The 14,282-nt window shown below is 34.2% G+C and overlaps 1 protein-coding gene across 1 annotated transcript in view; it reads right to left on the minus strand.

Moving 5' to 3' along the window:
- Positions 1–14,282, minus strand: part of SLCO1B3 (solute carrier organic anion transporter family member 1B3) — a 67,189-nt gene that overhangs the window by 12,695 nt on the left and 40,212 nt on the right. Inside the window, exons 6-12 of the mRNA XM_046653094.1 lie at positions 12,802–12,948; positions 12,506–12,604; positions 9,849–10,091; positions 8,116–8,280; positions 6,523–6,718; positions 3,477–3,642; positions 1,141–1,325 (exon numbers count right to left, since the gene is read on the minus strand). Of these exons, the coding sequence (XP_046509050.1) occupies positions 1,141–1,325; positions 3,477–3,642; positions 6,523–6,718; positions 8,116–8,280; positions 9,849–10,091; positions 12,506–12,604; positions 12,802–12,948 (1,201 nt within the window). The remainder of the gene's footprint in view (positions 1–1,140; positions 1,326–3,476; positions 3,643–6,522; positions 6,719–8,115; positions 8,281–9,848; positions 10,092–12,505; positions 12,605–12,801; positions 12,949–14,282) is intronic.

The following is a 14,282-nucleotide window of genomic DNA, read 5'->3' on the forward strand; positions in this document are numbered from 1 at the left end:
TGGTCAACTACTTAGTTCTTAAAAATATAGTTAGATGTTAACCCAGGTCACCATAGTTATACGTGTATATTTTTAAGACCTGCATGCAAGTCTTTATATGTTTTCAGTTTTAGGTGATTGAATGATTAAGCAATAAGGCTTGTATTATCTGCTCCGTTCCTAATTCTCCAATCTTATCTTGAGCCGTATCTCTCTCATTCAGTATATTTCAATCAACTGGTTCTTTTTGTTCCCCAAACACCCTAGCTCTTTCCTGCCTGGAAGGAATTGATACCTAGAATCTCTTCCTTTAAAGTTCTTCATTTGGTTAACTTTAACTTGTTCTCTAGATCTTTAAACTAAATGCCACTTTTTTTGACAAGTACTTTCTGAGTCCTCCTCCTCACAGCTCCTCACCTCAACTCTAAATTAGGTTTCCACTTATCTTTCCTTTAATAGCACTCTTCTCCCTTATTAGTACTAATCACAATTTGTAATTACATGTTTATTTTTAAGCTTATTTGTCTCAGGTCTTCCCTGTCATACTCTAAGCTGAATAAGAACAGGCACTTTATCTGTTTTATTCACCATGGAATTTTCTTTATCAAGCATGGTCTATATATTTATCAAATGAATGAAGAAAGGAATGAATTCTGTTCATATATTTTTCTCTTGTCTATCGGGGCATTATGAGAGACTAGGTCAAAAGCCATTCTGAGGGTGGATTAAAAGCTTTGGAATATCATAGACTGAAGCATATTATACAGTCTGGTTCCCAAATGTTTTCTTTCAATGAAACCAATAGATGATTTACCCTGACAGGTCGATCAGAATGCAAAGCATCTCAAAATTAGAAGTTATTTTAGAATCATACAGGCATTCTTTCATGATTGAAGCAACTGTCAGTCGGTCTGTGTCTTAAAATTCTTTGTAAAATGAGAAAGTATGGAAGCTAGATTTTGTAATGGAAGAATCGGACAAAATTGTTGCTAATTATGGCATTGAAGGATCACAACAGTCCTAAGAAAATGCATTCTTGGAAAATTAAAATGTAACAAAATATCAATTTGAATTTCAAATACATTATGAAAAAATATGCACATTTATTAGGTGTGTTTATAATCTAGTACACATAAAATTGCTTTAAAAAATCATACTCACTTAAAAATAAGCATGAAAGTTGAGGCGCCTCCCAATGCAGTGAAAAAATGATACACGGCTTGCACTGCCAAATAAAAATAAAATTTTCTTTTACATTTATCATCTCTTGGGCATTCACCCAAATGAGCCGAGTTATTTCCATTCTGGAAACCAGTTGCTTCCACACAACTACAGTTATAAAACACCTAAAAAACAGTTTTTGAAATATTACAGAACATATTTGCAAAATCCGACCAGGCTGTAAGTACATTCCATTATATTTAAAGAAGTCTCATTTATCCAAGCCAAAATATTTACAGTTTTTAAAGAAAACAGTCTAAAAATACAGTTGCTTAATAGTTGAAAAGCAAAATAATTTTCTGGATTCTTTCCTAGACAAGAAAATGCAATTCACTGTTAACATTTAATTCATTTCTAATTTAAAAAACAGAAAAGAATAGAAGAAGTTAGTGTGAAATTCTGTATATAATTTTCACATGAATATAAATTCTTCTTACTATTTCTCTCCCACTCACTTTTACTTTCCATAGCACACCTACTGATGCTCTTTAACAATCTCTATAAGTGTCAGGGACAGTGCCTGGGGAGGGATTACCCAGGGAATCCAGAAAATATAGTAGTTTGAGATGGCCAAAACCTGGGCTTGAGCTACCCATCGGAATGGGGCAGAGTCCCAGGGAAAAGGGGCCAGGCAGGGGTGCTGGAATTCTACTTTGGTTAGCCAGCACAACATCCTAGAGCATAATGACAGATTATATGATAGATGATGTTATTACCAGAGAGGTTCAACACAACAGAATACCCTACCAGTTAGACCACAGAAAGTGAAAACTTAGGAACAAATGATTTTAGAGATTTAATTTGGCAGGGAGTTGATGCAGATAGGTGACTTCTATAAATTCTGTTCTGAGTCTAGGCTAAACTAAGGTTTAAGGGAAGTTTGAAGCTGTTAGTGCTAAAGACCAATTATTGAAAGAGAACTGACGAAGAATTTGAATCCATACTTATTGATGGCCAAGCTTTACTTTTTCACTAGGGATTATATGGAGGAATCCTTTATGTAGCAAGACTACTGGCCAATAAAATCAAACTTAGGCACAAAAAACATTATTTTGAGTGATTTAAAAGGGATGGTTTATTACTAACGATTTGGTAAAAGAACTCGCCAGTAGCTCACAAATGGTATAGTCATTGCCAGTATTAAGAAGATGATGTCTCCATAGCAGACAGAGCTCTCTTTAAGATTCTAACTTATGTCTCTTCCAGGTCTTCACTAATGTGCAAAGTGGGATCAAGGATTAAGTGGGGGTACTCTCAGTGAAAGGCATGATAGTCATGAATATGAGATGTGGGTTTTTAAGCATAGTCCTTGGGCCATATTTGTACAAATTTATGGCCCAGCATCATAGAATCTAGGTGCTTTGCTCTTCAAAGTTGTCAGCGCCCTTCAATAGTAAAATTAGTAGGACTATGGACAAGAGAAAGATGGAAAAATTTTGAAAATCAAAGACAGAAGGGTATGCTAGAGACCAATGATCATAGCTGATTGTATTACCTATGTTGGTGATAGCAAAAGGGTCCAGGAAATGCTCCCCAACTTTGTGAGATATTCAGTAGATTGGAGTAGAATAGAGAACATCATACTGGGAGAACCCATAGTTTGTGTGAAAGGGAATATTTTGAGTAAAGAAGCAGTTGGCATTTCTATGGGAGATGTTAGCACCAGGTAAGCAGAACAGCAAGTTATACTGGATAGAAGAAGTGCCAGCCTTGGGCAAATCAAAGCTGGAAACCAAGATTTGGATAGTCAAGTGAACATGAAACATTGATTAATTTCTTGGAAAGTCAAAAGGGTAATGAATCTAGAGATAAACTCATCAGAATCTATATGCAAAATTGCGTATTGATTGTTGTCCTGGAAGGCAGGAAGTGCTGACAAGGGGTTGGCTCAGGACTCTTCTCTAACTTCTGAAGGGTAAAGTATCTCCAACTTAATGGAAATCACATACTTTAGTCAAATGAGATGCTTCCTAGAGATCCTAAATGCAGTTAGATTCTAGAAGGTTGTATTCTTATAAACTTAAGGGGAAAAAGCAAGAGTAATCTCAAATGAGAATTCAAGCAACAGGAAAACCTATTTGTGTCCCAAGCAAGATTTTACATGAGGCTTTGTTTACACAACATCACAGCCATCACAGTGACAGACAATATTAAGAGTCTTTTTCTTTCATCTTTTTGCTGGAGACCTTAGTTATAGAAAGATTTGATAAGTAATTGTTAAATCAAACTTGCAATTTTGATTAATGAGAGGAGAGGAAGTAAAAACTAATACTCACTATTGACTTTTTATTGCCACTTGAAGAATTGCATCCTGCTAGACAAGGTGATACGTAAGTGATTCCATTGTCCCCACAGACTGGTTCCCATTGATTTTTATCACAATTGCAGTCTGAGTTGCAATAAGAAAGTGGTACATTTATATGAGATGCCACTGGATTATTTCTGAAAATATATGATAGATATATATCAAAAAGAGAGACAGAGAAAGAAGAAGGAGGAGGAAGATGAGGAGGGGAAGAGAAGAGAAAAGAAGGGAACAGAAGAGGAGAAAGGAGGGAAGAGGAGAAATAAGGGAAAGAGTGTCCTTTAATTAGAGAAATTTGATGAGTGATGACACCAACATGGCAAATTTTTTTTTTATGCTCATTAACTTTTTCACCCTCCATCTTTATCCAGACGTGATTTATGGCCTAGAGAAAGTAAAACATAAAAAAAGAAACCAAAGAGTATAAGTAAGACTTAGATGAGAGGTCTTTGTGATTCTATCAAGAAATTACTCATTAAATAAGTCATTTATTTTTCTGAGACTCAGTTTCTCTTCAGTAAGATAATGACATTAGGTTAAGTTTCCTCCCAGTTCACTGTGAAGTCTCATGAATCTGTGAATGTTATTTAACTATGTTGAATTTATAAATCTATATTCTAACTACATGAGAAAAGAATTCGACATGGTCAAAACAGAACCCCTGAGGATCAATTTTTAGAAATCAATAACAAAAGAATCAGTTGAGAAAGACTAGGAAAACTCCATAAACTTTTCAAATAAAACCACAACATACTTTATAATGATTTACTGTAAACATGGTTATAGCCATAAAATATAATCTTATAAAATGGCTAAAATTGCAAAATAGATTATTTGTATGATTAATTTTCATCTTATAAATATTTAAAATTATTCTTCTGTTTTGGGGAAAAATCTTGATAATTATCGAGGACTGATGAATTATTTTTAAATAAGAAAGTAATTCACATAAAGGAAGAAAAAAGCAGATTCAGAAATTCTATTATCAATAATTTTACTAAAAAGCATCTAATACCTAATTCTGCTTGAGGACATATGAAGACATATGACTGGGGGTGGGGACATAATGATTAATAACCAAGGTCAGACATTACAGTCAGATACTCTTATGTTCACATTAGTTCTACCGCTTCACAGCAATGTGACTACTCTTTCTAAAATCAGTTTTACCATTTTTAAGTCATAGACAATAACTCAACCTAGTAGGAATTTTTTGGAAAAAAATTAATTGGCAGTTCTCAAACTTTTTGTTCTCAGCAGTCCTTCACACTCTCAAAAATTCTTGAGGTCCCCGAAGGTTTTTTGTTCAGGTAGGTTATATCTATTGATATATACTCTATTAAAAATTAATACTAAGAAAGTTTTAATACATGACAAGCACATATGTCATTACCCATCAAACTGAGGTTATCATTACATATCTGTAGCCTTAGAAAACGTCATTATACACTCATGAGAAAATGAGAATGAAAAAGGCAAACACCATCTTGGTATTACTATAAAAATAGTTTAGAATTTGTTGACCCTCTGATAAAGTCTCAGGAGCCCCTATAGACCCTCAGACCACATTCTGAGAACCTCTGCACTAGTTCATACTTTAAAAATTTATCCCAGTGACTAGAATTTCACAAATGCTGAATACATTGATTCTATTTGCTATTATTAGACTATGAGTTCCACAAGAACGTTGGTGTATCCTATAAATCTTCTTGGCCTCTAAGGAGGCGCTCAGCAAAATTTTACTGAATGAAAAAAAATCCCATAGAACTCTAGCTGCCTTCTTTTAAATAGATGGTGCAGCTATTATACTTGTTTTCAAGGAACTGGCTTTAGGCTAAAGCCTGCCCTGACAACCAGGGGGCCCTTGGAACAAATGATGTCGTACAGCATTAGTGTGGAGTCTTTGTATGACTTCAAACAAGTCCATTTCTCTGGGTCTCAACTAATAAAGGAAAAGGATATGACTTTTGGGCTGCATGATCTCTAAGGTTCTTTTACCTCTGAAGTTCAATGTTCTAGGTACTCTGTACTTTGATTTACCAGAGAGAGTGATGGTGGATAGGCGTAATCAACAACAGTCAGGATTAGGATGAAGTGGGGAGATAATTCAAGACTAAATTGGCAAGTCTCCAAGAATTTAGGTAAGGAAATGTGGGAAGATTTGACAAGTTAAAATTGACACCTCATAGGATCCAGAGTTTAAAAGCTCAGAGCCAACAACAAGCAGGACTAAGGAGTATGATTACTGAACTGTGATCCAAGAATCTTTCTTTGTTGCTTAAATGTGAACATTCCTATGCTTAAATTTTTAGCTCTATTCAGGAGATGATAAGAAATCTGCACAGGAATCTTGCCCTTGATATAGGGTAGAGAGCGTAACATTAGAAATACTTCACAACACTTGATAATAATGGAAAAGGTTTTCTAGGGTCTAACATTTTACTATACATAGGATATGTATTAATTTTACTTCTAATGAAGACAATGGAAGAAGAAACAGTATAAGCTTGCAGAAAAGGAGAATTCAGTACAATGTGAGGAAGTGTTTTATTATAAAGATTGTTGTTTAAACATCAAAATTAACCGTAAAGATCATTCTGTTACTTTTGGAAAATGTCGTTTATATTCCTCTCGTGGTCCATCCAAGACTGTAGTGGTTGAGAGTAAGAGTTTTGGAGTCAAAAACCCCAAACGTGTCAGAATCTTAGCATTGCTAGCCATGTAATCTGTATCTAAGCTTTGCTTTCTCTATCTGTAAAATGTGGATAAAAATGCGTGTCACTCATTGCAAGCACCCGTAAATGATAGCTATTGTTGTTACATTCTATGTTGCTTTTCTTTAAGGAAGGAATAAAAGGAGGGCTTTTTGAGACCTTAAGAAATGGATGTTTTAAGAATAAAGTTGAAATTTCTCTCAATTAAAAGAAAGCTTAGTTAAAATTGCTATCTGCCGTATTTTCCTTATAGAGTCTTCTACATTGCATAGTTTACACATTATACAATTGATAGATACAAACCCATCATAGGTCAAGGTTAGGCCGGCTACTGGTTTGCTTTCACAGACTAGCGCAAAATTTAACAGATGAAATGAGAAGCTCACTAGGCTGGTAGCAAATGAAAATTTGGCAAATCCAAGCAAAGTAAATTTGAATTTTTTAGTGATATATCCTCCTGTAAACATTCCAATTGAAATAGTCGGTATGGCTATCATTCCTAGAAATAAGAGAAAAAATTATAATTACATAAATATGATTATTCTGAAATGTCTTTAAATATGAAACACAGTCTATACCAACCAAATTCATCTACTTTTATTATTTCTTAAATAGAAGGCTGGCAGGCCAGAATGGAGGTAGGGGACCAGTGTACCATTTGGGAGAGACAGAAATAATTTATTCCTGCCAGTGCTGAGGGTTTGGTTTCCCCAATAGCAAGCAAAAGGCAGTGACTGAGATACTTGTATGTCTGAACAGATAGTTTCTATGAGGTGCATTTTTCTTTCTGAAAAACAACAAAACATCATTTTCCTACCTATGAGACTTTCATTCTACCATCTAAAATCTTTTACATCTCCTCAAAATGAAGAGTTCTGATCCTTAAAAACTCATTCCAAATTTGCCCAGTACTTTAGAATCGAATACTTGAATTAATATCTCTTCTATATTCATCCAAACACATATATACTCTGAGATGATAAACAGACCTAGATAGGGTACTAAAAATGACCAATTCTTCTTATAACTTTTTCATTTCATTGTCCTGCAAGAGTCATTAAAGACGAAGACCCCTCTAACAAAAAAATTCAGCTGAGAACCTTATTGGGAGTCAAACAACTTTTACAGTTTAAATTTTTATCTTAAGTTCAATAATAGCATCATACAGAATTACTATTTTCTTGTTCGCTTATGACCTATTTGCATACCACTTGATAAATTCAGTTTAATGTATCAAGTGTTTAGTGAGTTTCTACCATGTGCTGGGCACTGTCCTGGATTATATACATTCTAAAGAATGTAATAATAATAATAATACAAGATTCTGCTCTTAAGAATCTTCTCTTATCCTGGCGTGGGGAAAGAATGATATGAGAAAACCTCTCTCTCATAAGCAAGTCTCAATACGTCCTTGGAAATAGATAATGTAGCACAAAACCTCTCTAAAATATAACATTTGTTTTGAATTATGCAGATATCAACAATGACTTAGAATTGATTTTTCTCTTGGAAACATTAATGTCCTATTTTTTGCAAGTAGCTGGATCCTGATCCTAGTCTATGAATTATGGAATTATAATAATTATGTTACAAAAGGATTTATCTCAGGACCTCAGCACTAAATGATAAGATCCAATGATGCAGATATCATGTCTAAATGTTTCATTTACATGCAACTTTTCCTTCGGGAGTTCATCTCAAAAATAGCATGAGATGCAACTTCAAATGCAGAATAATGATGAGATCAGAAGATTGGCAAATTTGCTAAGATTTGCAAAAGAGTAAATGGAAATTATATTCATTAAAATATGAAATTGGCTTCACAAGAAAATGTCACTTGGAACTCAATTATTTGGTAAAATTGCTTATCAAGCAGACATAAACAATGTGACTTACCAAACAACATGTTAGTCTCAGACGCTGACTGACCATACTGCTGTTCTACATATTTGAAGGCATAAGTAAAAGCACCAATAAAACTGCTGATTTGTAGCCATGTCAAAAACAGTACTATCATGTATAGGGGATTGGTAAGGATGCTTTTCAAGGACTGGATGAGGCCTATAATAAACATCAAAATAAAGAAAATATTATGGTGCAGCTTAAATACCTATTAATATCTTAATCTTGTAAATATAAAGTTTATAAGATTTAAAATTACATAAATTCATAACGCAGAAAGTCACAGGACCCTGCAATCCTGCTCTCAACAGCTTTTTGTATATTTCTTCTGGTTTTTCCATATGTACCTTGATATTTAGTTGTTAGTTCATTTTACCCCCAAGTGGGATTATACAAACATGCTGCTTCACAACTTCCTTTGTTCACTTCATATTTGGTTATTTTAGCACTATACCATACAGTTGCATACATCATTCATTCATTCATTCATTCAACAAATATTTGGTTTTCAATTGGATACCAGGCAATATGCTAGATGTTCAAGAAACAAAAGTGAATAAGACATGCAGCGTCTCTTATTTATTAAAAGTTAATAACTTTTGGGGGCTGGCCCCGTGGCCGAGTGGTTAAGTTCGCGCGCTCCGCTGCAGGCGGCCCAGTGTTTCATCTGTTCGAATCCTGGGCGCGGACATGCCACTGCTCATCAGACCACGCTGAGGCAGCGTCCCACATGCCACAACTAGAAGAACCCACAACGAAGAATACACAACTATGTACCGGGGGGCTTAGGGGAGAAAAAGGAAAAAATAAAATCTTTAAAAAAAAAAAAAGTTAACATTACTTTCACTACTCCACCATTTCTGTGCAATGTGAAAACTGTGCTGTTACCTCATTGTTTCAACTATCTTGCTCTGGCTACTGCTGGATCATTCTCCAGATTATTGCTCCTAAATTGTTCTTGATTAGCCCTCAGGGCTTATGTGTGACAGGGAAGGCACTATCAAGTGGGCACGATCCTTATTCACGTGATTGACCCTGATAATCGTTACCATTGTTGCTTCTACTTCATTTTTAAATATTTAGGTGGACAAAATTTTTTCTATATAGTTAGCAAGAAAATAATCTTACTCTAATTATCTAGAGAGAAGCTTCCTCTGACTTCCTTCTCCTTACTCCTTCTAGCCACCTAAGAAGAGCTCAGTTGCCCAATTTATAAGCATTCATAATTTCTTATGCTAACTTTACCATAGTACTTAAACACTATATTGCAATTATCTATATGTTTCTTGATACAACCCACTAGATTGTAAATTCTTGAAAAATAGAAGGAATATTCTATCACAGAGCACAGTATAGTGCCTGGTACTATTTGTGGATGAATAAATAAATGAATGGATGAATGGAATATTACAGTCCTTTTAACCCTCATAATTTACATTATATAATTTGGAAATACATATACGGTCTTTGGTTTACGAGTTACATATATTTTTAGCCTTTCGTTTGTTTCTCCCTGCTAAAGACCTCAAACCTAATCTTCTCTTCAGAGAGTTGGTGTGTGTTCAGAAAAAATTTATTAGTAGAAATCTTGGAAAAATAATTCAGCTAAATTTAGTACAGAAGAAAGCTAACTCCAGTTGATTGGATATGACTTAGTTTGGAACACTCACTCCTCCCTTTTACTGGGATTAACAATTCCAAATTGACTATAAATGTGAAATACTTACCAGTTATGTGCTCAGTAAGCTTTTGCCTAGGGTTGGTCAAATTAGTCGTTTGACTTTTTTCCTCATTTGTTTTGAGCAAATGTGAAGATATCGAAACTTTCCTTTCTTTCTGTGGTTTATCCAGACTTGAGGGCAAGAAAAAGAATGGTATGGAAGAAATAATGGATAATAATCCAGCCACAAGGAAACCAAGCCACCAAGCACCAACCCAGCGAGAGTCCCTAGGAGTTATTCTGATACTTCCTAGAATAAAGAATTAGAAGAGGCTAGTCAAAAATCATTTTGAAATGCAATATATTCTAGGCAGTAATGGTAATGATTGCTGTTCTCCACAGATGAAGAAAGTAAACTACATTTCATCAATTCCAAGACATTGTTTTCTTTTTTTCACACTTCGTCACCTCTAAAATCAGGACAAGTCTAAGATTTAATAACATCTCACGATTACTTTTGTCCAAGACTCAGTCATGACATTGTTGTCTTTGCCTGAGACTGTGTGAAATTGCTGGCTTTCCTAGTGACATGACTGGACAACTACCATTATTGACCATTTAAGCCTGCAAACCGTTCAATAACCAATTATGGAAGGCACATGAATCTTCGTTATTGTCTGAAATCATCTTTTGGCACCATTTGCTGAGGTCAAGAAAGCACTAGCAATGAAATTTACAGCAGTTTGCAAGAAATTCTCAGAGCCAATATGGGACTTTTTCCCCCATAAACTTCCATTTCCAACTCACACAGCACAAAGGATGATATTGGCGAAGATATGCATACAACGAAAATCTGAGTTTAAAAGTGACCCAGAAGAGCTTGACTCTAAATTTTAGGGATAATTTAACCATTTTATTACAAGTATGCTTTCCTTTAAAACATGCATGAGTGATATGTAAATACTGCAAGTACAAAGGAGTTATTTCAGTGAGTATAAAGTAAACATTCTAAGTAATAAGAAAACTCAACAGAGACACACACACACAGCATGGACATTCGAAGCACAATAATGGTGCCATTACTCGTTGATTTATAAGAAAACTCACTAACATGAGAAAATATTGACTTGATTTAAAACTATATAGAAATAAATTATTCATTCTATTTATTGAAGTGGTTATCAAGTATGCACAGATCTAGGTTTAAAATTGATTTACATGATCATATTGTTCCATAATCAGCAACTCAGACAGACTTCAAGAAATGATTGGTAAAATCAGCGATTCCACCTACGTGCTAAATATTTAGTCATCCTCTGTCAGAAACGTCATTTTGGTAACATTTTTCCTCCTTTATCACTGGTCTGCACATAGGGACTAGAGGTTATACTCTAGCTAGACGTGGCATGCCAAAGTATTTTTCTTGGCTCACACTCTGTCTTAAAAATTAGAAAATTCTACATAAAAATCTGGATTTCTGGATTGTCTTGAAAACTATTGGAAGATGTTGCCAATGCTGGACCCAAATTTCCGCATGAAAAGAACAGGTTGAGGCTGAATAGCGTATGTGCTTTTGGATGTTTGGGGAGGGCAGTCCATCACCACCAATTCTTCCCAGTTTAACCACCACCTGACACTTTTTGCTCACGGATGTTATCTCTTTGGCTCCTCTAGGCATTGGAGTTTGCCAAAGAGTTCTTCATAATGTGTTTACCTCCTGCTCATGACTGAACAAGAGAAGATGTAAGAAGGTCTGAACATTCAGTAGTAGAAATGGAATGACCGTGAATTCTAAAATACAGTGAGTAGTGATTTCTGACTATAGGAAAAAGGTTACAAAACTACCATCCTAAAGACTTTAACCGTTTATTTCTGTACCTCTAGCAATAAAAACAATGATGAACCTGGAGATGAATGAGTAAAACTGTATGGAATGAGTAGAAATGTACAGAATGTGAACCTTCTCTAATTCACACATCCAAAATAGAAGATATAAAACATTTCATCAGGTACTTGCTTTAGTTTTATATTATAAAACACTTTCAGGTTTGTGGTTATTACTGGTGTACTGTGATGTCTACTCTATTTTGTAATGAATCCTTTGATCTCCTTGGAGATCTATATAAGTCCTTTTGAGATAGAAAATCAGATTTGTTTATTCAGAAATACTAATTACATATTACATGTTAACATAGATACAATCCTGTTATGTCCCAAAAGAGATGGCAGGTAAGTGCACAAATGTGTATGACTCATCATGATACGGGCTACAATAAAGGCTTGCTTTTCGTGATTAATGGGGACACTTTGCGCCAATGGAAGGTGGTGAAGTAAAGCTTCTCTGAAAAGGAGCCACATTTTGGAAGAGACTTTAAGAACTCTGCAAATAGAAAATGCAAAGAAAATTTTCTAAGTGTAAATACAGGGACGTGATATCACAGGGCACCTTGAGAGACCTGTAATTTGTTTGCAGTTATTTTGAACAAAGTAATCTAAAGCAAGTTTGTTAAAATTTTCTTATTTTGTACTTAGTTGTAAAAGCTTGGTGTAGCTAGGAGATGAATTTTGTTTTTATTCTGATTGTTAATAGGTTTATTTGCTATTTGTAAGTTTTGACGAATAGTCAGCAAAGGACTTTTGAAAGAGTGAATTCAATTATTTGGAAAAATGATGTTCTGTACTTGAAAAGCATTTATCATGTTACCTTGTTCTGATTGTACTTACTCAGGTCTACATATCCAATATCCACCCACATTTTAGCAAACTGAGATGCCAGGAGAAGGCCAGTGACTGGACCAGCCATTGCCATTGCATTCAAACTACCTGAAAATATTATACAGAAATTTTATCAGATGCCAAAAATATATAGTTCTTATTCAATATGTTTTTAAAAGTAATGTTACAGAATACATTTCCAAATAATTTTTTTAGTAAGTAAAAGAATAAAATTAGAAACACTATGATTGCAAAAGTAGACCCAGAGAAAGTAATCATAAAATCTAATATTTTCTGTACGTTACCTAAATAAAAAGAAGAATGTCCTTCTTTAGCAAAATCATCCAAGTAAGAAATCCCCAAGGGTCCTATGGGGGTTTCCCCAATTCCACGAAGCATATTACCCATTAGAACATATATCCATGCATATGACACAGATTCCTTTTCGTGACCTTTGTAGACAAGACAGTGTTTATTTTAAACATTAATTTTAGCATTCCTGTTAGAAACTCAACTACTTTAAGTTTTTAATTATCCCACTTAAGAATTTTGCTTTTTTCTAATTATGAGTGATTTATATTCACTTTGCAAAGTTTGAAAATATAGAAAAGCACAAAGAAAACAAGCAAAAATTATCTATAATCCCACCTCACACAAAAAACCACTTCAAATATTTATATATATCTTCCACATTTTTAGTTCATGTAAAAATATGAATAATATCCTTTATGTACATTATATACATTAAATGTCCAGTTCATATTATAATTTACTTTTACACCTGTCATACTATGACAATTTCCACATGTTATTAAGATTTCTTTTTTTCTTTTGTGAGGAAGATTGGCCCTGAGCTAACATCTCTTGCCAATCTTCCTCTTTTTGCTTGAGGAAGATTGTCGCTGAGCTAACATCTGTGCTGATCTTCCTCTATTTTATGTGGGATTCTGCAACAGCATGGCTTGAGGAGTGGTGCTAGGTCCATGCATGGGATCCGAACTCACGAACCCCAGCCTCCAAAAAGCATGTGAACTTAACCACTACACCACCAGGCCAGCCCCAAGATTTCTCTTATATCAGGATTTTAATGACTGCATAGTAGTCGGCTGAATGAAAGTTTCATAATTTATTTAATCAATCTCTTCCTTTTTACTCACAAAATATTTCTAACTTTTTATTCTGTTAAACAGGGATGCCAAGGCTATAATCATAAATAAATCTTTGTGCACACTCCTGATTATTGCCTTAAGATTAATCAATAAAAGTAGAATTGCTGATTTAAGCACATATGCCTATTTTTAGTCTTTACTATCCTGAAAAATAACCTCCAAAAATTCTAGAAATTTATCTAGAAATTTATACACTGCCACCAATATATAAAAGGTGTCTTTTTCCTCTACCTCATTTCTCTTTTTTAACCTTTTCCTGTATAATAGGTAGAAAAATCTTTAGTTAGTATTATAATGTGTAATTATAATTCATGATTTGTGTTATAATAGGTAAAAAAATCTTTAATTGGTGTGATAATTTCTATTTTTCATAAAAAGTAAAGTTACATTTTTTATATAGTTGTGCCACTTCCGTCTTCCTTATTTTAAATGCATATATTCTTTACTAATTTCCTACCAAAATATCCTCTTATTACTTCTAAAAGCTCTTAAGATATATTAACATTATGTTTTGTCTTATACACATAAGATGCAGACGTTTTTCCTGTTTGCTTTTTTAATCGACTAATGAATATCATAATCACTTTTTACAGATGTAATTAAATTGATAAGTTTTA

Source organism: Equus quagga, chromosome 1, assembly GCF_021613505.1.
Source record: "Equus quagga isolate Etosha38 chromosome 1, UCLA_HA_Equagga_1.0, whole genome shotgun sequence".
Classification (NCBI taxonomy): domain Eukaryota; kingdom Metazoa; phylum Chordata; class Mammalia; order Perissodactyla; family Equidae; genus Equus; species Equus quagga.